At 37.3% G+C, this 26,440-nt stretch overlaps 1 protein-coding gene across 2 annotated transcripts; it reads right to left on the bottom strand.

The window, feature by feature from the left end:
• Positions 1-8,438: 8,438 nt before the first annotated feature.
• Positions 8,439-21,555, bottom strand: hnmt (histamine N-methyltransferase). 2 transcript variants are annotated; one of them, XM_059343051.1, is made up of 7 exons: positions 21,436-21,555; positions 20,165-20,311; positions 18,064-18,116; positions 17,039-17,146; positions 13,796-13,926; positions 13,535-13,628; positions 8,439-11,188 (listed from the first exon to the last, which is right to left on the bottom strand). In XM_059343051.1, exons 2-7 carry the CDS (start codon positions 20,299-20,301, stop codon positions 10,827-10,829), a joined length of 885 nt encoding a protein of 294 aa, XP_059199034.1. In that variant the 5' UTR covers positions 20,302-20,311; positions 21,436-21,555; the 3' UTR covers positions 8,439-10,826. The 2 variants fall into 2 exon arrangements, with proteins under 2 accessions (XP_059199034.1, XP_059199035.1); XM_059343052.1 differs by lacking the exon at positions 21,436-21,555 and adding an exon at positions 21,073-21,360.
• Between the last annotated feature and the right edge of the window lie 4,885 nt (positions 21,556-26,440).

Raw genomic sequence — 26,440 nt, 5'->3', positions numbered from 1 at the left:
GTTTTTCCAGACCTCTTGAGCTCTGTAGCAGACAGTCTGTTGAGAGGTGCAGCTGTGACTCATTTTCATTACAATAAATCACAAGGTATTTTGGAATTGTAACGAAACAGCTCCATGAAACCACAACTCTAACTGTAAGCCTCCCAACAGAGATGAACCAGCAGATCTTGGATGCTCACTGAGGAGGAATTACCAATTGTATATTTTAGCCACGTTTTAGTATAAACACAGAATTTAAGAATTAAATTATTTCATGATGTGAAGTTGAAGCTTATGGGTCTTGAGTTGTTTTTAAAGCAATCCACAGTTCTTAAGCTGGGTACCTGGTGGAAATGTAGTGTGCAATTCGTTTTTATTAAATATTCTTCTGCAGCTAACAGCTGCCTAATGACTGCTAATGATACCATGACAGTAAACAAAAACAAAGTTCTGGGCAGGTAGAACAAAATGAATGAGCTGAAAGTCTATATAATATCCGGGTCAGTTAATAAGGTTCATCATGACATCACTTATTCACAACATTCTTATTATGTCTTTATGATCTACATAAGCAAACATGACTATCCTGCCCTGAGAATACTGGCCATTTTTACGACATATAGTTATTGTAAATGCTCAACACCATGTCTGAAGAGCAGAGAAATCAGCTAAAATGATCTACAGCATACAGGTTCATCACACACTCTTTTAGTTTTCTCCCTGACATGGCTTTGCTGTCATCTTTCACCTGCAGTTGGAGCTCAGATTCAAGCTGAGAGCTTCATCTTAGTGCTCTGCATGTTGCTGCTGATCTAGATGGGACCAGCCAAAGACAAGACGGTGATCAGGAGGATCTTCCAACACTACTACTGTATCAACTTCAGCAAGATGATCCAACGTGTGGTCAGCAAACAGAGATAAGCTGCAGCACCATGCAGATGAAACAGCAGTGGACCAAGAAAAGAAGCCTGTGGCAACACATTTCTGATAAGATGGCTTGACTCTACCATCAGCATAAACAGTCTTAGTTTTCCTGTAAAAAAGAATATAAATTTAGCGTGTTGCCTCTGACACAGGGGCATAAAACACAGGTATAGTGTAGTGGCTCAGTATATATACACAGGTTTCAATATATATTCTCAGGTTTTGATCCCATATATATAATAATTCCCTGAACGGCATGCCACAATATATTATATATATATATATATATATATATATATATATTCTAACCCTAGCCATGTTGTTGAGATTGAAAAAAAAAAAAACACTTTTGATCATGGGTACTACCAGGGCTTTTTTGATAAAAATACAATAAATTAAATTACAAGGGTGTGATTCTGTGTGTCTTGATTGTAAGGTTGAACAATACAGAGGCTGTAAGTTCAAACAAAGAATACTCTATTGAAGTATCAGGCAGACAAATCAAACAAGGGGCAGGCAGGTAATCGAAGGTCCAAAAACTGCAGGAGGTCAAAACAGGTAAACTTTACCTGTTTTGAGGTCAAAACAGGGGTCAAAACAGGTGAACTTTACCTGTTTTGACCTCTTGTCGGATTAATGGTTTACCAAATAAACCATTAATCAGGGCAAATAAATCCAACAGAAAACACTAGAGCGCTTGGTGGAACACACAAGACACTTGCCCTCTGTCAACATCTCTCAGAGGGCAAGACAAACTGGACTGGTATATATGCACTGGAGGGTTGATGAGCTACAGGTGTGGAAATGAGCTAATGAGTGAATGAAACACAGGTGAGGAGATGGGCGGTGAAAACCAGGTGAGAGCAATGAATGGATTGATTATTCACAGTCAGAACACATAACAGAATGAATGTAGGCCAAGAAGAACAATATCTAGTTCACATAGTTAATGTTATCGTAGCAACAGGCAAATATAATATACTTTTGATCAAATGAGGGGGTAAAGTAAACACATGAAGAGAAATCACAGCATACAAACATTTATCCAGATACTTCCGATAACCAGTTTAGTTTTAAACCTAAACATGGCACAGATACGTGCATTTTTGCTCTTAAAAAGATCTTAGATTTGTATAGCAGACATAATTCCACAATTTGTATGTGTTTTATTGATGCCTCTAAGGCCTTTGATCATGTGAACTGTGAAAAATGTTACAAAAGTTACAAAATAGAGGGGCTCCCACATCTCTTATAAGAATCCTATTTTTTTGGCATTCACATCAGTCAATGTACGTTAAATGGGGTGATTCTACATCTGCTCCTTTAAAGTATGCAATGGAGTTGGGCAGGGGAGCATTCTATCTCCCTTCCTTTTTAATATTTACATGGACGAGCTATCCAACCAGCTAAACAGCTGCAGAACAGGATGTATGGTTGGTGACACCATTGTAAACCATCTGATGTATGCGGTTATCCTGTGTCCATATAGTGCTGGCCTCCAGCAGTTACTCAGAGTATGTTCGCAATATGGCTCTGACTTTGATATTAAATACAATGGTAAAAAGAGCAATATTATGATAGTCAGAAGCAAGGAAGACAATAAATTGTCATTTCATGTCTTCTCTCTCTCTCTCAGACACTGTCCTTAAAACGTGTGAAGAGGTCAAATACTTAGGACATCATTTGACTGATGACCTGTCTGATGATAGGGACATTCAAAGACAATGCTGTATGACGTATGCACAGGCCAACATGTTGAAACAGAAATTCTGTATGTGCTCATTGTATGTGAGATCACTCTTTGGTGACACTTTACAATAACCAACTAAGAAATGTTTATAGATGGTTTATTAACCAATTATTAACCATTTACAAAGTGCCATACATATTCAATCTGTATATTCAACCAATTTCTTAAAGGTATATGAATCATTTCAAAATCATTAACATACTTAATATGGTGTTAAAAATGTTGTAATGAGTGCAACTAAAACTATTAATTATAATTTAATTGTTTGTTAATGGTAAAGTAACTATAAACTTACATCAATACACCATCTAGTTGCCATTTATAAATGATTTAGTTAGTTAAACATTAGTAAATTATGTATTTACCATTCTAAATGGCCTATATACGGTTTATAAATGATGATTAAACACTAATAAACTATCTGTTAACATTTATAAATGATGGTTATTGTAAAGTGTTACCCACTCTTTTTTAAAACTTTCTGCACCCCAATGTATACTGGCCACTTGTGGCGGCACTACAAAAGTAGCAGTATCCAGAGACATATAATAATATAATAATAACATATGGCATATAATGATGGCTTGAGGATGCTGCTTAATGTGCCAAGAGTGAGCAGTGCTAGCCAAATGTTTGTGAGTGTTGGTGAGTCCACATGTCCTGCTGTACTCAGGAACCTCATGTTCAGCCTCATGTGTAGACTTCCTCAGTCACCAAATAGCATCATTTCTGTGCTGGCAAATCCTGCCATGAGTACGGTCAGGCTCACCTCAAGGCTTTGGAAGCACTGGCGTTTTAGCCTATATGTAAATATTTGATATTGAATATCTATCTGTCTCTCTGTTGTTTTTGTTTCTGTTTTGTTTATTTTATTTTTATTATTGTGTTTTTACTTTATTGTTATATGGACCGCCCCTGTGTCCGAAATAAAGTGTTGATTGATTGATTGATTGATTGATTGATTGATTGATTGATTGATTGATTGATTGATTGATTGATTGATTGATGGATATACTCAAGCACAAGTATGCAGCTTGCATCGATGTTTAGGAACACCTCGCCATCTATCTGGGTACTGCACTTGTTTCTGAGTAGGTCGGAGACGCCTCCTATGATCTCTGGAGTGAAGAACTGGTAAAAGTGATCTTTCATTGATGTGTAATTCAGCAGACATTCTCCAGTCTGGCTGCTTGGATTGAAGCACTCTGAGATGTTGAAGGATTTGAGAACAGCATGCTCATCATATTTCAGACCCTGGCTCTCCAGGCGGATGAACCGACGCTAAGCTCCTTCTTGAAAGTCTTCCACAGGAATTCAATGCCACTGTCTTCTGGGTAGTATGGGATTAAAAACACTTAAATCCCAGAAGAAATATATTGGCAATGATATTTATTATTAATTTTGTTACAGCCATATTATGATCTTATTTAACAGTCAAGAGAGTTGGTAGCCTCAGCTTTCCTCATTTACCTACTACAACCATGATCATAAGCCTGCCATTGTTCTTCAGGAGACTGTGATATAATTTGGTGTCAGCAAGGTTATCTCAAGCGGCAACCTCCGGCTCTGAGCATGGAGGCAAACCAGGAAGTGCCTTAAGCTGCATTCTACCGAAAATTCCAACAGGGGCGCTGACGGCGGCTGCAAAAGTTTTTGGGTCCATCCATTTCAATACAAAAAGAGAAAACTTCTCACTTGATTTAACGGTCTCAATCACTAGTAAAACATCTTCTTCAAGACAATACGATGTTAATTGTGTAAATAATGGCCCCATTTAGAAGAAAATAGAAGATAAAGAATCGTATGATTTGGGGTGTGGCTACCTTTGATTGACAGATGGCTTACAAGATGAGCAGTCATAAGGAGAGAAGCAGAACAATGCGTATCCAAGGCACTGTGTCAAAGTTTAAAATAAATAAATAAGGACTTTTATGGTTTGGTCTCATAACTTTGACCCTTTCACACTGTTTTTTCACTTTATGTGTTTATTTTAACATTTTGATCATTTCAAAATGTCTTGTTCAGCGTTTGGTTGGACTAACAGACACTCCAAGGAGTCACTGTTTTTTTCTAAGGTAAGTAATGTACATTTTGTTTTTGTTTTTTGCTAGGAAAAGTGTTGCAATGTGAGGTGCAGGGAAAAATAGTGAGACCTGTGGAGGACCAAGAAAAACATCACAACAGCCAGGATTTATGCAGAAAAATAACTCAGACTTTAATTTTCTGTCACAAACAAATGGAACAAGACAAAATAAAATATGAGGTAAAAAAACTGGTCACAGCTCAAACAATTCAGACGCTGCTCTCCCTCTATCAGCCTCTGTCATTTCACTCATATATGTAGTGTGAGAGCCTGCCTTGCCAGTTCAAACTGGCAGGTCAGCACTATAACATGAGAGGTGACAAGGTTAAACAGAAATATACATAGTTATTCCTAGTTTGCTCACACCAACAAACCCCATTTCATTTATTCAATATGTGATCATTAATGTTATACATTCAACTTAAGTGAAACATTTCTTTATCATTCAATATTTATATTAATTACCTGTCATTTTCATTACACATCCTTTGACCAATCAGATGTAGGTACCCACCTACTCACATACATCATAAAAGGGCTGCAGCTGAGGCGTGCTTCCTCTTTAAGCACCAGCACAAGATGGCCTCCACAAAGGACTCAAAGGACAGGTTATGGCTTAAACTTAAAACTGAGCTTTATGCAAAATAAATAATTTGTATCTCTAAATTTATCATCTAACCATTTCATACCAAATAAAGGAAACAAAGAAAACTGTGTATGACTCTGTGCACTTTTGTTAAAGGTAAAAAATTAAGCAATTAAAAATTTAAGCAACAGCCAGTGAGGGAGTTGATGCTTCCTCACAAAAAGTAAACATCCCAGTCAATGCTACAGTTAATGCTAACATGAGTTAGCGACTTTGCATAGTCATGTTGCCGGTGTAAAAGGGTTATGTAGTGATCCCTCTCGCTCCTCCATAGTCCAAAATCCGTTTCCAAAAACAAGATGGCGACACATGTAAAGCAAGATGGTGATCAGCAAAACACTGAACTTGATGCCTCAAAGGAGCAGTCCACAAATCAATGGGTGACGTCACTGTGACTACTTCCATTAATTATATAGCCTATGTGTAATCCACATAGTACTTAGTTAGCTAGTTGCATTGCCTAAGGGACCACATTTCATTGTAGGACCTGGTTCCCTCTTATTCTCACTGACAAGTCCATTTGCAATGTGAGTCTATAGAACAGTACTGCAGTACTCATCATGACACATGTGATGGTTGGTGGATGAAATGTCAGTGATGGATCATCTGGCATTAGAGGCAGCAGATCGTACATTGATGTGTGATTCAGAGAAGACATCCGGTGACAACACAGTGGTATTTAGTGATGACTGGAGGCAGATCCTTACTGTCACGCCACATGATAGCCATACTGAGATATCAGACAGGTGCTTGAAGGGCTCATACCTGTCGGGGAATGTAAAGATTCTGACTGAAAAGGTGGGAATTTGGATCATGCGACTTCAAAACTCAGAGGCATGTCATCCATCACATTCTGCCCCATCTTTCTTGTTGCAACATCTGTGGTTGGTGTCAGCACTGGATGGAAACTCTTTATTCCACAGATCAACCTGAACCCATCTGACATCTTCCCATTCACTCTGCAGTTTGCAGTGAGACCCTGCTGTGCCATGACAGTGAATAAGTCTTGGGGACAGTAGCTACATTGTGTTGCACAAAAGACTTCTTCAGCCAGCTGCAGGCTTCATGTTGTTACTCTAGATGTAGAGGGGAAGAAAAAGCTCCACTTTCTAAGCAGTGTCGTTCGTGAAGAGGTGCTGATGAGATAAATAAAAAGTATTTACAGTCCAAATGACGAGACTACATTACTGACAAAGGACCAGTTCTGTTGCGGCTAGTTATGATTTACAGTCTGCAAAAACCAGACTAAATAATTGACAGAATAAACACAGACTCCATTGATCCTCCTGAAGTTCTAATATACCTATATTATAAATTCCGTGTTTATTGTATTTTGAATTTGTCCTTAACTGTGGATGTAAAACTGTAAAATTCTCAAATTTCAGAAGAAAGAGAGAAGAAGAAAATTAGACAGGAGAGAGAAAAAAAGAAAATCAAAAAAGTATAAAACAAAAAAACATTCCACTGTGGGTTGTTTTGAATTGTAGATACCTTTGAAGATGTCTGTAAACTCAGAGCTGCCCTCCACGATGTATCCTGACTTCCACTTACCCTGGAAGAAACCAGCAAGTGCTTAGATTTCAAAATTCCACTGCCTCACTGAAATACTGCCTTAATGAGAAAACCCTCTGCACCAAAATGTATTTGTATGGAATATTAAAAACATTTCTGCAACATTTAAAAATAATTTCATGTCGATGTTTCAAATATATTTAGGTTGTGTGTGTGTGTGTGTGTGTGTGTGTGTGTGTGCGTGTGAGAGAGACAGTGGGAGAGAGAAACAATTGAAATTTGCTCCACAGTCTTATCATTTTAAATCTTACTTAGTGGGAAATTAAGTCAAACTCAGTGCAGTGGCTCCTATTCCCAACTGAGAGGTCATTATAGGAAATGTTTAACATGATAAAATTGTGGAACAATGAATTTCCTTCCGGTGTTCAAACATCCATTTTCAAGAAAGGGGACTGGAGAGTGTGTTCCAATTACCGAGTAATCACACTGCTCAGAGTCCCTGGGCAAGTTTACTCTAGGGTGGTTGAAAGGAGGCTCCGGCTGATTGTCGAACCTTAGATTCTGGAGGAACAATTCAGGTTCCTCCTGGCTGTGGAACAGTGGACCTAGTCTTTAGACTGCTGGAGGGGTCACCGGAGTTTGCTTATTCAGTCTACATGTGCTTTGTGACTTGGAGAAGGCTTATGAGCGTGTCCCTCGGGGAGTCCTGTGGGGGGTGCTGTGGGACTTTGGGGTACCGAGCTGTGTCAGTATACTTGGCACATCAAACACGGTCCTGGTTTGTTTCTGTTTGGTTCTGTTTGTGGTATTCATGGACAGGATCTCAAGGTGCAGCTGGGGGGAGGAAGGGCTTCGGATTGGTGACCTCAGAATTACATCTCTGCTTCTTGCTCTCGATTTACCGCTCCAACCCTCACCTATGGTCATGAGCTTTGAGTAGTGACCGAAAGAACGAGATTGCGGATAAAAGCGTCTGAAATGAGTTTCTTCTGTATGGTGGCTGGGCTCAGCCTTATAGATAGGGCGAGGAGCTCAGACATCCGTTGGTAGACCTGATAGTTTTGAACAAGACTGCCTTCATAACAATTCTGCTTAGCTTCCACAGCCATGACTAATCCTTGAGATACAAAGCTGTTAGAAACATCAATCTTACATTGTGATTATTCAACATTTACCTTGAGTATCGATGAGTAGATTGTTGTCTTAGAGTCACAGCTCCCACGGGCTGCATGCTTGTCCTAACTTGTTGTTTTAAGTTGTTGAAATATTGCGTTAAATAATGATATCGTTTCATAAAGTCAAACAGTAAAACATTGATGATAATAACACTTTTTATTGAAATACAAAAGCCTCCAACAGTTATATACTGTAGTTAAAAACTTTTTTTGAAAATTTTCCGATAAGTCATTTTGAAATACAATGGCCATTGATAGGGGTGTTAACTTTTTATTGATTGGCAAAGCAAAACATCTGCAGCTCCTGTGTAATACTGCAAGAACAGTTTAGTTCACCACAAGTATTCTGTTTATTTATTTTTAAGTGACTTTATGGAAGACTTTAAAATGAAAAGAGTTTTTCCCAAGTTACAAAGAAACCGGTTTAACTACTCTGAAACAAGTTACAGGCCTGTCAAACTACAAGTCACACAAGATTTGATTCCACAGTTCACATATTACTAAAAGGCTACATACATATATGTATTTTCACCAAGGCTACATAATCTTCTTAATGTGAGACAAATTAAATATAAAAAACAGATTAAATACAATTATTTAGGGTAGGTGAAGCAGTGGATCTATGGTGCTGCTGAGTGTGAACATGTTTGTGTTTATGAGCTGTGTAATAACCTACAGGCCTCTTTAGGGTCCCATATCATGTTAAATGTGAGTTAGGATTGACTGCAGCCCTGTACAACCCAGTGTCAGATAAGTTCACCAAAAATCACATTAGGATCAACAACCATGCTGATTTGCAGGAAGAATAATTATTTAAGACTACCTAAATCCTACTCCGATATACACTGGCATTATAAAACAATGATTTGTGAAAATATTAACGTAATTAAAGAGGTATGGCAATTTAAAACTGATTGATTTATCACATTAATTTAACATCATGCGCAATACAATTTGCAATACTACAGACTATATTATGTTTATTATCATGTACAGTATATCTGTATGTTACATCCTGCCATGTCATCTGCACTTTACTCAGACACTTTCTTTTTTTATTTTTCTATTGATATATTGATATATAAATTATATATTGTTATTGTTCGCTATTTTGTTAATTGGTTTTCTGCTATGATCCTATATTGTGATTGTTTTTGTAATTGTTTTGGAGGCTTTGGAGAAATCTGGAACCAGAATTTCCTTCAGGATTAATACATTTGCTATTATTATTTACTATTTGCTATAAATTTAGCTATTTGATTTGAGTTGGGCCTGGTACTTAAAACAGTCTGTAAGAAAAAGCCTGACAAACTAAGAAACAGACATATATGACCTTCTTTGCAGTGTTAAAATGGTTGGAATTGGACCAATTAATAATAAAAAATGTTCAATGAACTGCTATTCAGTACATCACTGCAGTAAATATTACTTTTCTGAAGGTTACAATGTTCTGACTAAGTTCAAATCCTTTGTACTTTTAAATTGTACCTACATTTTTTTATGTAGCCTTCAACATTTTGTTCATTTAGAGTTTAATTTTAGTTTGCACAGAAATTTTTCGGCCAAGGTTTCTTTGAGTGTGTGTCAGATTTGTATTTGTATTGTTTGAAGTGGTGGTGATCAGTGATCTGTCCTTGACCTTCCCATCCTTGCATTTTACAGACAGTGACTGATGTTGTCCTCAAGATGGTGCCACTACTTCATTTATCAGTGTAAATGATTTTGGCTGAGGACAAATGGTGAGGACGCAGCTTTCTCCATTGTGCCAGTGTTTATCTAACCATTATATAAAATGTTATGTCAGAATATATGTCCCTTTGTAACATTTCTTGGGGTATAATTAAATTTAAGTTGTGTGAAGTTATTACAGCTGGTTTAAAAACCCAACATAACTTGTATGATTGGTTACGATTTTTAATGATGCATCTAAAAGCCACACAAGAGACTCATAATCGATGAAAAGTATTCATTGGGAAGACATAATAAAGTAGATATCAATTACATAAAGTCAACTGTGTGGACAGTACCATTGCTTGATCTGCAAGTCTGACTGACATGAGACTGGAAAAGAATCTATGAAACAGAAATGTGTTTGTTTTTAACAATTAATGTGGAAATGAGACTAGATTAAATATAAAAAATTCAAGCACTAATTCCGCAATTCTGGTTTTCAGTTTGTCTAGTCATGTTCTGTCATTGATGTAAATGTGTTCTGCAGCCGTTTTAATAGATAGCATTGAAAAGCAAAGACATGAAATCCAGACACTCCCACTGGAGTGTCCGTCCTATCAAACTTAACAGCTCAATCTCCATGGAAAATTAAACGTTAAATTTTCCATTTATTTTTATACTTCCAAAGTAATATGATCCAGTGGGAGCAATAGTGTAATGGGGTTGGTAGCACAGCCTGCCAGCTGTAGCCCATTAAAAATGCTATCATGATTGAATCTGGAGGTGATTAAAACTCTGATGTTACATTATTTGGAACGTTTGGGAGGCTCCTGACATGATAAGAAACTAAATTTGGTGCGAAAAAATTCACAATCAAACCTTTTTCATTAGGCACAAATATACAGAAATAGAATTAAGAAATAATAGGCTCTACTGGCATCAATAAAAAAATAACTGATTCTGTGAGCTGGATTTACATACAATAAATGTTACAGGACACTGTCCAATTTGAATCAATTACCCTGTTTAAAACCAAATAAAAGTGTTGTTAATCTACTGCACATTCACTACACTAAGTGCTTGCTTTTAAGTGAGCTGATCTATGACTATCACTCCAAGGTTGTTGTTAAAGATAACTTTGCCGTTGGACTCCACACTGCAGTCGGGGTGCCGAAGCAACTCCATGACACCAGCCTTCAGCTCAGGTGGGGCTGTCTTACTGAAGTCCAGCACCTCAGTGAGAAAATCAAGCAGCAGCTCTCCCTTCTCATCCCCCTCAGTGAAGCACTCGGTGATATCCATTTGAGATGGCAGCTCGTAGCTCTTGTAGCTCACCCCCTTGGAGTCCAGGAAGCTTCTGATGTCTCCAGTGGTCACACACTGACTGAGCTCTGTGTTACACAGCTGGTTCCTGTAAGTCTGCCACAGCCTGGCCCAACCACTCTCACCTGTATTAGATGATAGGAAAGCAAGACAAAGGCTGTATTTAGGTGTTGCATAGTGTCTAAAGGGAAACAGAAGTAAAATTCAAGCTTCTGAAATAGCTAAGCTGCCATTTGTTTTTGTCCGTAAATGCACATCGAGTCAGCTTTCTGCTCTCTGCTATGTTCCCATTTTAATTAGTATTTTCCTCATATATTATGTATTATTTCACCAGCCTGTGAACTATCCACTATCAATCAGAATATATATTCATTTTTTGACCCAACCTGTGGTGCCCACAAATACAACTGCAATCCTCATTACACCAGTGTTTAACATTAGTGTTCTGCACATTGTGAACCCTTTGCACCCTTTAAACAACAGGGAAATCCTGTGCCGTTGACTTTAGATCAGGTTTTGTTGGTCAATGGCGCAATCCCTTTCTGCTCATGTGCCAACAATGTGCCTGACCACGCCTCATATTAAGCCAATGGGTGCAAAGAAGGGATCTTTTTGCATCATCCAGCAGTGAGCTGTTAAGCAAGTCAACTATGAATAACGCATGCTACTGCTCCACATTATGCACAAGCTAGCTTTGACTCTGCTGCATCATTAAGAAGAAACATTAAGAAGTTCTAGAGGTGGTGACATGGTAACTCACTGCTCCACAGAGAGGCATATATACAGGTGCATCTTAATACATTAGAATATGATGGAAAAGTCCTTTTCTAGTAGTTGAAGTCAAATAGCCCCAACCATAAAGAGTGCATATAGATGGACATTCTTTTCAGGGGCTAACATTTCCATATTGAATATACTTTTTAAAATTGGTCTTTTGTAATATCCAAATGTTTTGAGACACTGAATTTTAGGTCTTCATTAAATGTAAGCTATCAGCATTTTAATTGGAAGAAATTCAATAAATTAGGACATGAGATGTTTCATTCTGAGTGTAATGGATCTATATAATGTGTTATTTCCACTTTTTGAATTTAATTACTGACATAAATAAACTTTCTATGATATTCTAATTCATTGAGATGCACCTGTATGATTCATACATTTAACACAGCTGAGCCTTGTGGCCTGAATGAAGAACTACATTTCTCATATTTCCTCTAACTGATTACACTTGCAGTATGCAAACATGCATTTTTATTATGTTATCTTTGTAACTTTAATATAATTTTGTGCTCTTTTTGTTCTCCACCAGCTACTAGATTTGAAATCCTGTTCGACCAATTACACAACGACAAAAAAGTGTTAATACGAGTCCCTTATTAGTCCCTTGGCAGGTTTAATGTTCATTGTGTTGATTATCTTGGTTTAGCATGTTAGCAAGGCAACATTTGCTAATTAGCACTAAATACAAAAGTACAGTTGTGAAAATGTCATTTGTTTTGCAAGTATTTGGTCATAAGCTAAAGTCTAGGACGTGTGAACCTTATGGTGGCACTAAAACAGTATAAAGGTAACTAAAGTCATCAACAGGCTACATGGTGGTGCAGTGGTTAGCACTTTCTCTTCAAAGCAAGTAGGTCGCAGGTTCAAATCTGACTTGCGCCTCTTCTTTGCATGTATTTGCATGCTTGCGTCGGTTCTCCTCGGGTCCTCCGACTTCCTCCCACAGTCCAAAGACATGCAGCTTAGGTTTAATGGGTGGCTCTAAATTGCCAGTAGGAGTGAATGGGAGCATGATTGGTTGTCTGTCTGTAAGTGTCAGCCCTGTGATAGTCTGGAGACCTGTGCAGCCTGAACCCTGCCTCTAACCCAATGTCAGCTGGGAGCAACTGACTGACAGACCTCCAGTAATGATATGACCCTACATATATCATCAAATGTTAAATAATATAATAATAATAAATTGGACGCTTTACGTTCTGATCCTTGCATGTGGGCATGAAGCTGAAGCAAACCATTATATTAACATGGAGTATGGAATATTTAAATATTATCTTTACCATGTAGTTAAGTCATATATAATTATTTTATTGATGTAATTACCTGAAACATGATTTATTGTGAAATACATTTTTTAATCGAGATATGGTATAACAAGATTGAAGATTTTGGTCATATTACACAGCCCCAGGTATGAATGCAGTTAAATGGCAGCGTGAATGCTTTTCACACCAACTCCATGTTAAATCTGTAAAGTTCATACTAAAATGCTTTTTTTACTAACCATGATAATCACAGTAATAGTATCTTTTAGATAGATATGCTGTTCATCCCTATACGTACAAATATGAATACTGTACTGTCTGCATAAGCGATAGATATACTGATTGCTACCGCTACTAACCCCAGCCATCAGAGAGAAGAAAGAGATAAAACGTTTTGATGGTTTGAGATAAAACCCATCCACTTACCAGACACGAGAATGATAAGAAGCTTCCCATTCTTGTCGAGGAGACTCTGGAAGAAGCTGACGGTAGCTCCAGGATCCTTCACATAGTACAGCATCTGTCGATTTCACCACAGATAATGAGCTGGTAACTGGATTCATAGAGCCCCTAATTATAACGCTATGCTAGACAGATGTTTTAATGGGATTAATTGCTGTGGAGCGCTGCCAAATGAATATGACCTAGATGTGTCAAAAAAAAAGTCTGCGGGCCAGAAACACCAACCTGTATCATGTGAATGAAGTCAGCCTTCTTAGTTATCTTCTTCTCTCTCCAGTGCTCCTCAAACTCAGAGGCAGTCATCTTGTTCCAGGTAAATTTGATGTAGTCTAACTCTGGTTTCTGTGACACCTTAACTGCACCAACAGACACACAGCACAGTTATGGATACATCACTGTGTTCACACAATAATGTTACAACATTATGTTTTTTTTTTACTTTTTTGAGTATGTGTTAAATCAAGGGCCTATATCACAGTTACTTGATACTTTTTGCTTCAATAGCAACACTGACCTATACACAATTACTTGCTATTTACAGTTTTTTACAATTGCTATGACCCGTTGTTCAATACTTTTAACGCTTTTTCAAAACTCTTCACACAGTTACCACAACATCAGCCTGTGTGGGCGATACAATTAACACAATTCTTCTTCTTTTGACACAAAATACACACATTTTACACGTTTAAAATTAGTTTTGACTCCTTTTACATTCTTCTTCTTTTACAACAACTTGAACAACGGGTCATAGCGGTTGTAAAAAACTGTAAAACCGAAAGGTTAAATTAAAGGATTAAAGTAAAGTCTAGAGTACAGTGACGAGTCAAGGAGTAACAAATTCCATCACGACGTAAAGAGCTAACTTGTAACTAATTGAAATAATTAAACAACTGTAACCACAGAACCTCAACTCACAATGATGCTGCACACAGAGTTGGCTGTCTGTGGCCCGTTGCGTTTTTTTGGACGGTGCTGCTGCTGGCCCTTAGCGGCGGATGGATTAGAATTTTTAACACCTCGTCAGATGGCGTTTATTGCTTTTAAATACTTTTGATGGCCTTATTTTTGGCTAATTTAATTTACTACCGTTTAAAACCCTGCTACAACCCTGAAAATACAACTCTATGCCTCTGTGCTTTGCTACCCTGCTCTCCATTTAAATAATGATATTAATCACTATAATGAATCATAAAACTACCTCTCATATCTTGCTACTGACAAGGTTTTTGGCTACCTTTCATGAGATAATTACATCAACAGATCGATAATCTTATTGAAACTGAATTGAACTGATTGAAGCTGTCTCATCCTTTTCATATCTCCCAACACATGCATAAAACTGAACTCAAACACTCAGCAGCAAGCATATAGAAGGAACATGAACACATTGTTTTAGTGAGGATAGTTAAGTGTTTTCTCAAACTAAAAGCTAATATTTTTTTTGATAAAACTGTAATATTTTCATAAATGACAGTGTTCAGACGTGCAAAGCCATTAGAGACCTTTCCACACAGACTCAAGGCTATAATTACATTTTATATTTTTTATTCATTTAGATCACTTTGTAGAGATCTTTACTGACTTTGACATTAACAGGTTTGTAATAAGATAGCGCGACATTAAACCTACTTTGATTTAATGTGTGGCATTTTAAATGTCATCTTTATTTGTTTATTTCACCAAGATTTTTGTTTAAGTCTTGTTCAATAAAAGTCTGGGCAAAATTGAAGCTAAATGGAAGAGTGAGAAAGAAGCCTGAGTATATAAATTGTAATGTTCTTTAATGATGTTTCAAAATAAATCAGTAAGTCAGTATATAAAGCACGTACTGTAGCGAGTCATATACAACCCAACTTCCAAAAATGTTGTAAAAAGTAAATAAAAACAGATATTTACAAAAACAAAATTTGAACATAAAATGCATTGTCTTTGTACAGTTTTCACTTAAATACACGGTTAAAGTTGGAATAATTTAGTTTTCAGACACAATCCTCTGTTAATTTTCATTTTCATTGTAATATGTTTGGAAGAGATTTATTAATAAAGTTTTGAGAAGATATACACTTTATCTGTCAAGAATAATTCACATTGTCATTGATTATTGTCAATCATTTCATGGAAAGAGGTAAAAAAATATTTTATTCCAACTTTATGGGCGACTGTGTACAAAAAATGCTAATTATTGCATTCTCTTTTATTTACATTTCCAACTTCTTTGGGGTTGAGGTTGTACATTTTGTTCAATAAACCTATATAAAACTAATGATGAAATAGTTTTGCTTCAACTATCTTGTGCAAACCAACACAGCCATGCCTTTTCCGTAAACTGCTGATTCAAATGAGAATAAAAACTCTTATTCTGGAAAAGATTTGTCTCAACAGATACAGAGTGAAGTGAGCCAGCTGCAGAGACTTCTTCTCCAGAAACCCCAAAGGAAGTGGGGAGGTAACGCAACAGAGATGGACCCAAAAGATAAAAATGGTAAAAGTCAGGACCACCACTTCTTTAGTTTTTAAAATACACGGACGCGACTCTCCCATAAAGTTTGAATAATTTTGTTTTCAGACACAATCCTCTGTTAATTGTGAGACCAAATCTTTAGTTGTGGAGGCAGAAAGAGAAACAGCGTAGACTCTGGTCAGTGCCAAAACCACCAAGTATAAGGAACTCCATTCTCCACTGGGTCGTATGAATAATGCACTGAAGACTAAATCATACTAAATGTGTAAGTGTTCATGGTCCACTAAGATGCTTTACTTGAAATAGTGGCTGCCTTGTATGTTAAGTGGAAATCTGAAACCTTTCCAGGGCTGAATAAGTCAGTTACACTTTATAATAAAGCACCATTATGAATGTTAAATTGATAGTTTTAGATATTTTATCTGTTCACAAAAAATAATGATAATTTATGTTTAGTAATGTATTTTAGTAATAGTAATGTACACCATCGCCCATAAAGTTGGAATCATAATGTTTTCAGATAGAATCCTCTGTTAACTGTGGTTTTATTTTCATTGTGATATGTTTGGAAGAGATTGATTAATAAAGTTTTGAGAGGAAATACACTTTCATTGTCACAATCATTTCATGGAAAGAGGTAAAAATTATTTTAGCCCAACTTAATGGGCGACCGTGTATATGTGCACATATGTGTGAATTGTGGTAGCAGTATTGAAGGTATGTGGATCTACTGGTCTGAGAGGAGAAGCGCTTGTGGGAATTCAGTGTTTTACTCAAAAACATGAGGGCTTGAATCTGGGGCTCCTGGTCAAAATACCATACCCTACTAGTACACGGATAACTGTATTGGTAATGTATTGAAGCTGAGGGCAGCTGAAAAGAAAGAACATACCTTCTATGCTGTTAAATTAAATATTAAAACCTATTTTGGGGGCATGTGAACTTATAGATGCATTAAAGATTTGGTGGTATGAGAGACACAGGTGTGCCTATAAAGACTGTACCTCTGTAGTTATGAAGCTGGGTGCTGCTAGGCTCCACCACCTCATTGTCCACCTTCACCCCTGGGTGCTTCAGACGGAGTTCAGAAAGCATCTCCAGGTCAATCTCACCTACAGGCACAAACAGAGTTTGATTTTGAAAACCACCTATTTCTTGCAGATAGTTTGAGGCACAGCTCCTACAGTACCTAAAATGTTCAATAGTAATAATAATAAAAAGAAACAGCTATATATTTAGTCAACGTGCATATCATCATAATTCAAACAGTGCTGCAGACTTAAGCAGGAAATAGCTGGTGGCACTTGTCAGTTTTGCTGGAAATTATACATTTTTAAGCTGCAATAATCTCAAAAAAAGTCTCGACTCAAAGCTCGGTGAGTTATCAGAATGATATTCTCTTCACTATCATTTAGCCACAGGCAGGTCATTTTGTTCCAGTTCTTATTGAAGCTGACAAGTTACCATGTGCAGGAGTAAATTCAAGCAAAGAAGCTGATCTGGACAGGTGCTGAATCTTTCTGATTAGATTGAATAATACCTTGCGGGGGAGTTTGTAGTCTTTCAAATGGATTTTACAGTCCATTAGAGAATCGGCACTACTGCTCCATTATGATACTGACATGACAGCTCAGGTGGATTAAAAGAATTGGCTTTGATGTAAGTGAAGGGTAACAGCACTCATGGGCTCACAATGGGTCTAGTCAGAAACAAATTACCCTTGCTGTATCATGAACGCTGGAAACAATGTGCAGTAAAAAGCACAGAGTAGTGGGTCACTTTGTCTAAGGTTAAAGATTAATCCAGCAACTGGACAGATGCATACAAACTCTTGGCAGTGATAATAAGGGTAAAGGTTTTCACTGCTGCAGCCATAAATGACAGCAGAGCAATAGGAACAGTTACTGCATGCTGAATCAACAGGGCCGCCTCCTCACCTTAGCTGTCTGCTGCAGAGGTCGCTCAGCTATTTACTGTGTCACATAAGATAAGTTCAGCAGTGAAAGTGTCCTATACTGCGTGTTCTTACCAGCTCCGCTCCCAACTCCAATGACATTTAGATGGGACTTTCCATCTCCAACACTGAGGGGAGAGAAGACAAGCACTTTAAATCTGGAAATTCACATCCTCCAACCTGCCAAATGTGGGTCACACTTTTTGGCTTGTAACTGTCAATTCTGCCTGACACATGTGAGATGTTCTGATACAGCGTCTGAAGCATCTCCAATAGCGAGGCTTTGATTGTTGCTCTGGCATGTTCTGTCACTCACAGCCGGATTTTTAATAACGTGACTACACTTTTTAATTTACTCGCGAGTCATGCCGCTCCAGATTCCTCCCTGATGTGCTTCTTCGCCAGTCACAGGGTTTAGATCTCTGCAGCATGGAGTCGGCCCCGTACAGCTTGAGCTTATATCAACATAGAAAAATGCATGAGGAGAAATTTCCATAAACACTCACTCATTGTCATTCACATATGCACACCTTGTTCCGCTGGTTCATAAATCTATGTGCATTTGTGTCGTCAATTATTTGGTTTTGTGGGCATAAGAGTGACAAAGAGAATAATTTATCCATATATAATGCTCACATATTCTGCTTAGGGTGCTGATTTTAGTCCTTACTAACTAACACTGCTGACAAATTTCAGTATTAATGATTAAGATACAGTACGTTTTGTATATGTATATTCACACAGGATGCCTAGTCATTTTGTGCTACAGGAGTTTTCACACAGTATTTTATCACTTTTCTTGTATCACATTATTGGTTGAGGTGTTTCTACTTTTTTTCTGATAAAATCTGAAGAGAGAAGCTGAATGCTTTTGACAGATAAATGCTTACAAGCTAAAGACTAATGAGCACAAACTTTCTTTCAGCCTGTGGAAGTCTCCCAGAGTTTTGAAGTGTGAGTGTGATCCTCCTTCGTGTTAATCAGCATCTCAGATAAACACATATTTACATCTGTATAGTATGTGTTGTGTTTAATCATATTCATAGTCTTTCCCCCCCCCCCCCCCCCCCCCCCAATCTGTCTTGTTAACTTACAAAATACTGAAGGTTTTCTTTTTTTCCCTGCAAATTTGATGTATCTATTTGTTACATTTTGTTTTACAATGTTAGGAATGCAATATTAAACTCAGCGCTGTTGTGAAACCCAGTTTAATGGAGTCAAAGTCAAGTCCTTGACCAGGTCCAGTGTGGTCCCAGTCAAGACCAAGTCCAAAGGCAGTCAATACTAGTACTAATACTATAATAAGTAAAGACTGATTGTAGAGCTAATCAATTCCTGTGCATTCCACAAGAACTCAGCAGGGTGAGGCAGCTTTTAGTTATTATGCTCCTCACCTGTGGAACAACCTACCTGTAGATCTGAGGTCTGCCCAAATGGTCAGCTCCTTTAAATCAGGACTAAAAACACTATTGTTTACTGCAGCGTACTCTTAACTTTAACACTTATCTGCTCTACTCTACTGCCCTTAATTTTTAACTACGCAATGTTTGACTTATGCTTTTTATTATTTTATGTATTTTCTTATCCTGCTGTATCTTATTTTATCTTATTTGTATTTTTATTTCCATTTCTCTGTTTTAATTGACTGTTTTTACTGTTTTTTTTTCAATTGTGTCTTGCTGTTTTTAATGTTCATGTAAAGCACTTTGAATGACCTTGTGTTGAATTGTGCTATACAAATAAACTTGCCTTGCCATTCCTGTCCTGACCTTAATAGGCAATAGTGTCGTTCTAATGCTAATAAAGTGATTGGGGAGTTAGAATGGACAGAAATAATCTATCAATAAATAAGAATAATACATCTTCTAACATCAAACTAATGTAACGCATCATGTTACTAGATTCAGCTAATCAGGCAATGTTCTGTACAATTAATCCTGAATCAGCAGCCAAGAACAACTCAAGCTTTGTCCAACAAGGCACAAGACAAGTTCAAGACTTCAAAAAAAGTGGTCTTGTTACCAGACTCAAGTACTTCCACTCAGTGAAGCGTACAGCTTATTAATTAGATTTGCTGTTACTAGATTGTTACACTGTATTGGCCGATACCCAAAGTCCAGCTGTGTGTGTGTGTGTGTGTGTGTGTGTGTGTGTGTGAGTGTGTGTGGTACATTACCTGGCCAGTATACCTGGCAGCATATTGTGGATGAAGTCCTGCATGCACTGATGCTCAGAGGAGCGCTCCAGAAAAAGCTGGAAGGCTTTCTGGTACCTGCTATCGTCAACAACCAGACACTTCAGTGAAGATGCCATGACAAACAATCTGGCAGAAAAAAGAAAGAAAAGACAGAAAATACTTCCATCAGAAGCTAATAGGATCAGAACTGTGATCTGTGAAACAGGTGTGTTTCTTTTTGTCTTTTAGCTTAAACACAGTTGCTGTTGCAGCCAAACACTCCTACCCAGCAGCTGTCTGTCAAACAGCTGGGGGGCTACTGTGACATCTGTATATGGAGAAGAGTTTGGCTGTCATATTTGACATTTTAAAACGCACTGCAGAATAACTACTAAGCCAGTACATTCAATTTATAAGCTATAGGTTGTAATTTTTAAAATGTTTTGTTTTCTGTTCTAGCTTCCTGATACTACACCCTCTTAATTACAAAAAAAAACAGGTAACACTTTACAATAACCCTCATTTATAAATGGTTATAGCAGTTAGCTTATTAATGTTTAATCATAATTTATAAACCGTATATAGGCCATTTAGAATGGCAAATATAATTTATGAATGTTTACTACAACATTTATAAATGACAAATAGATGGTATATTAATGTAAGTTTATAGTTACTTTACCATTAACAAACAAGTAAATTATAATTCATAATTTATCAATGGTTTTAGTTGCACTCATTTTAACATTTTTAACACCATGTTAACTATGTTAATGATTTTGAAATGAAGTGTTACCAAAAAAACATTGTCGTATTTTATAAAATATTGAATAAAAAGCGAAAAAATAATTAGTTCCCCTCCTTTTCAACCATCAGGCTCCATACTCAGTGTTTGACTGTAAAATAACCTGTTGCTGGATACTGAAGACTCCCAATATGAAACCAACTTCAGTCTGGCGGCTTGCTATCTTTCTAGCCATAGCATAGCTAAACCTGAACATGTCTCCAGCGGTCACACGCCATATCTTTACTACGATGACACAGCTGTCTGGAGAAATGTTTCCAACAGCAGCGGAAACAGAAAGCAGCCCCACACTAACAGACACGGAGCCTGTCGCGTCCCTCGATATGCGCCCAGCTGATCGGCGTGCGTCAAAGCAAGTTTCTGCTTGCTCAGTAAATGCCACAGCGCCTGTTTTAAATCATATTCAGTGCGCAATGTGGTGTTTAAGATGCACGGATTGAGAAAAAACGCGACATTGTTCACTTACATGTGGTGCAGTGGTGTGTGGGGAGAGAGCTGCAGGCTGGAATAAAACCCTCCCACTTACAGCTTCGCTTTAAGGAGGCCCGAAGAAAATACACCAGACAAAAATCAACCCACTGATAAACACAACAAACACGGCAGAAACCTACGTCCCTAATCTCTTACACTCTCTCCGTCCATTGAATGCCCCATCGAAGTGATAAACACCGAATGAAAGCTGGAAACCTGAGATAAACACTTGTTTTGGTTAGAAGTCTATTCAATCTCATGAATTATTGCAGGCTGCTACTGTTGGGTTGATACCAGTTGTTACATAGTTTGTGCTAAACATAACCATTTTTGACAACTGACCATCCCAAAAAACACATAAAGACACAAGACCTTGAGACACACAGAAGAAAAATAATTTTTGGAGATTTCTGCAACAACTACATTTTTGGATTGTAGGCCTATGTGTTGTATATTTTATGTTACAAGTGGTATATTTAATGTTACTTTTAATGTAAGTCTTCTGCTTTTGTAAAAGGCCCCAGTCTGACCTCTTGTTCATGTAACAGCCGGTTTAAACCAGAAATAACGTGCTGTAGGATCTGGGATTTGTCAGATATTAGAGGCATTTGGAAGCAGAAATACAAACAGTATAAGTTGTATCCTTTTAAGGTTAAAATGTAGACCTAGAAGCATCCGCGTTCATTTAAACGTGCCCCATACGTTGAAGATGTGGGTTGTTACAATTATGGTTTACAGAATTGCTTCAAAACGGCCACAGACAGAAAAGGCAGAGAGAACTAAGGACAAGGAAGAGATTGGACAAAGTTCTCCTCTGCTGTACCTAGGCAGTGTATTCTGATGTCTGATTATAAAGAAAACTAAAACGTGCTCTTTGATTCGTAGTCTCACTCAAGAGAGGTAGTTATTTCCACTACATATGCTGGCCACTTCTGTTCTGGAAACTGCTCAGAAATACCCTCTATATACCTACTACAGATCATAGCTACAGATACATCTTCTGAATGCTCCAGGTCTCTAGTTTGTGGTTGTAAAGTTTAATGAGGCTGTGATGATCCTAGAGGTCACAGCAGCTCATTTCATAGTGAAGTCAGGTTTTCAAAAATGGTCTCAATGCAATGAAATGCTACTATGTGGACAAAAAACACCACACGTGACTGCAGTTGGTCTGATTGAATCCACAAGAGTAATGTCCCTAAATCACGCAATCCACAGTATTGGGAAAAGTGAACTACATGTAACTGAACTAGTAGTTTAACTACATTTTGCAGTAGCTTGCTGGTAGAACAACTGCATTTATATTCATGCATTATTATTATTATTATTATTATTATTTAACCATTGCTTTTCAACTGTAATTGAACTTCCTTTGACTGACCCACCGCCTGAGCGTTGTAAAGGCCTGTCAGGCAACGGCATCCCCTAGACAGCCACAGGACACCTGACTTGAACTTTGTGTAATGTGATTCGTAGGTCAAATGGTCAGAAATGTTTTTTTCAAATTCTTTTAGTTGTGGTCAGATTTGTTTACACAAAAGCTGTCCAATTAAACCATTTTATTTCCAAGAAGTGGGTAAATAGCAATAAAGGGAAAACAATATTTTTTTCTAATTCTAACTTGTGGGGGATTTGTGGGGAAATACACATGAAAAAAGGGCAATTAAAGTAAAAACATGAAAATGATGTTGCTGAATCTGGAGCAACACACACATACATAAAAGTTACATGGTGTAGGTAAGTACAATGTGTCACATTCCTCTTTCTGCTGTTCCACTGATAATAAGCTCAGAAACTTCTGAACTTTTGTATTGACAATTACAATTAAGTATGCATAGAACACATTTTAATTCAGCCTCACTTTAGAGCATTATTCAGACCCCATCCTGACAAAATATCATGTCTAGTTTCATGGTATCTGTTTCTTCACTGTAGCTTTAACAGCGTGCTCCATACTCTGAAAGACAAAATCTCATCTGAGGGCTGGAGCTCTCACAGGTCTCAGAGGATTAACTCACGCTTCATATTGACTAATGAAATGTTTGACTTGAACCTGCTCACTATTTGCATTTTGCTAACGTAGCCTCAGCAAACATTAAATATTAGAAAACAGTTTGACATTAAGTCACTGTTCTAATGTTTGTGTGTAAATAACTTGACAACCATTATTGGCATGAAAACAGCTTGCAGACTACTGTATGTTTATAATTTGGGCGGTCGGGGAGCCTTTGGTTTATATTTGGATTATGTGCCTCATGTCATAGGGAATACCATGATGGCTTTATCCGGGACAGCTGCATCATGGGTAAATAACATCCAGGATAAAATAATAATGATGGCAATATATACACATGCATACTTTATAGTGGATCAAAACTTGCTCAACTTAAAGTTACAACAAGGAGTTTTTTTAACTGGATATTAAAGTGTCTCACTTTAATACTGATTTCTCAATGTAAAATACATATGCAAATGAGACTATCAGATATTTCTATAGTGTTATTCTTAATGCCTGTCAGACCAAACGATTTGCGACATGGAAGAGCCTATGTTTATTTTCCCTAGAAAAGTTAATAGTTAATCATTTTAAAGGAAGCAGAAGGAGAGTTTTCTTTAGAGAATTTTATTTTTGTTGCACATTTTGTGGGAACAGCTGATAAAAAAATATTTCACGAGATATCAAAGACACATTTTTGTTGCATAACATCACAGTGCAACCCTGCACTTTTGCATCAGCCCAGAAATAAAACTCACTTCCACTACGATAAAAGCAGAAAATATAAATTGTGATTTATTTAAAATCTCAACAAGCTGATTTTCTCACTGTATGGAAACCAATGCATGGAAAGATCTTTTTGTGGAGTAAACTTTAGCATGCTTTGATGAGGTCAGCGCAGATGTGAAGTATGACATTGTAATATGCTCGAAAAGACGACTATAAGAAAGACGGATTGGATATGTCATATTCTTTAACAACAGGGGGTAGTCAGTTTGGGATAAAAAACTTGATACTTTCATTTTCAAGGACAGATAATGAAGGAAAAGTCTCTTGGCTTGTCCATGTCTCCCAGATTCCCCAGTTGTTATAATGTCAGACAGGAATCAGGCCAAGAACTCAAATTAGATTGTAATTAGGCCACAGACCCCATCTGATAAGATTTTAATCCAGGGAGTGAATCCTGAGAGGAGATTTTAGTCAGATATGATTTAGTAGCCAGTGGTTTATAATGTAGTTGTTTAGATAAAAGACTTTTACAATTTCCATTTTTAGTCATTTACCCCTGTGGTGAATTTATCTCAAGACATCAGTGAATCTTTGGGATGGCAGTTTTAATTAAAGAGACCCAGCATCTATTAAACTGACCTTGAATTTGAATTGGACCATTAGAGCTCTTTTCAAGTAAATGTACATTAAAGACATTTTTTAATCATTGCAAGCCACAAATTAAATAATCAGCATAATGACTCTTAAACAGTGCAACAAATGCATTCGTGGTTTAAATTTTCCTTTTGTTTCAGTTACTTAGTTACTTAGTTACTTGCTTACTTAGTTACTTATTTACTTACTTACTTACTTACTTACTTGCTTGCTTGCTTGCTTGCTTACTTGCTTGCTTGCTTATTTGCTTACTTACTTACTTAATTACTTACTTACTTACTGTGTCTTTTGTCTTTAAAAACTGATCGAGGTGAACTGGGATCAAGACATCATAACTTCTCGAACATGAAGAAAAAATATTTTTTTTTGCAACATCCTATTTTGTGACCCTTAAATGTTCAGCTTATATAAAATACTGCTGCAAGAACTTGAACTAAAACTAGGAAACTTGACCATGTTACATCAATTTGTCCTTCTGTTTGGCTCCGAGTTCAAGCCAGGATAAACTTCAAAGTCCCTATTAATTACACAAGCTTGCACCATCTTATCTATATAACCTCTGAGATTGCATGGAGCCGGTCTTCGGATAATAGGGACAATTGTACCTTAAACCAAGAAGACGAAAAGCCAATGGGCGGAAAACCCTTTTACTACCGAGCTTTATATCTCGGGATTGAACTCCCTCTTGCAACTGATGAAGCAGAAAACCAGTCAGACCAACTTTGTCTAATTCAGCACAGGATACTCATTAGGGTATCAAAATAAACAACTGTCTGCTCCTCTCTCTTGCACACACACACACACACACACACACACACACACACACACATTATATAATGCTGTACATAAAGGTCACATTTAATGAGAGCTGACAGTCACGCTCGCAGCTCAGAGAAGCTGTACTTAGGCACAGCGGTGCTTTAAGATAAATGACAGCATCAGCATGCTATCATGCTGTTGTTTAACAGTTATAATGATTGCATGTTAGTTTAATGTATTAGCATGTGTTTGGTGATTAGCGCTAATCATATAGTGCAGGCTGTGGGTCATTGTCATTAGTTTGGTAAATATTTGGCCATAAACCAGATTATTTGAAAATTGAACTTCGGACCTGATGATGGCACTAGATGATAAGTTAAAGGGTTGTTGTTGAAATGAATTCTGACAGAAACATGAATGTTGCAAAATAAATATGGCAATCAAACCAATAATTGTATTGTATTGTATTGTATTGTATTGTATTGTATTGTATTGAAAAAAACAAACATCAACCTAAAGGAAAGGTCAGAAATTACCAAAGTCAGAGGACATTATCCTCTAGGGACCATGAATGGCCTTACTAAAGTTCACAGCAATCCATCAAGTAATTTTGAAGATATTTAATTTTGCATTAAAGTCCTGGATAAACTGACAGACCAGCTATCACCAGCTAGCATGGCTAAACCCAAAACAACCTGAAACAAGACCAGTGCTTAATGCTTTAAAGCTACTACCCATCCAAAAAAACCCTTAGACTTCTCCCGAAAACCTCCACTCTTGTTTTTTGTTTGTAGTCATTTATATAACACAGTTCATCACTTCTATTGAATAAGAGACAACCTCTGAGTCTTTCTAATGGGCAGCA

Source organism: Centropristis striata, chromosome 10 (genome assembly GCF_030273125.1).
Source record: "Centropristis striata isolate RG_2023a ecotype Rhode Island chromosome 10, C.striata_1.0, whole genome shotgun sequence".
NCBI classification, from domain to species: domain Eukaryota; kingdom Metazoa; phylum Chordata; class Actinopteri; order Perciformes; family Serranidae; genus Centropristis; species Centropristis striata.
Note: the sequence above shows the minus strand (reverse complement) of the source record. Positions and strands in the feature narration are given on the sequence as shown.

Bases quoted from the DNA above. Each gene is read 5' to 3' on its own strand.
- hnmt (XM_059343051.1), bottom strand. From the start codon at position 20,301: ATGGCATCTTCACTGAAGTGTCTGGTTGTTGACGATAGCAGGTACCAG. The intron at 17,147-18,063 runs GTAAGAACACGC...TTGTGCCTGTAG, and splicing joins TGGAGTTGGGAGCGGAGCTG to GTGAGATTGACCTGGAGATG. The intron at 11,189-13,534 runs GTAAGTGGATGG...CATCTAATACAG, and splicing joins TCTTATCATTCTCGTGTCTG to GTGAGAGTGGTTGGGCCAGG.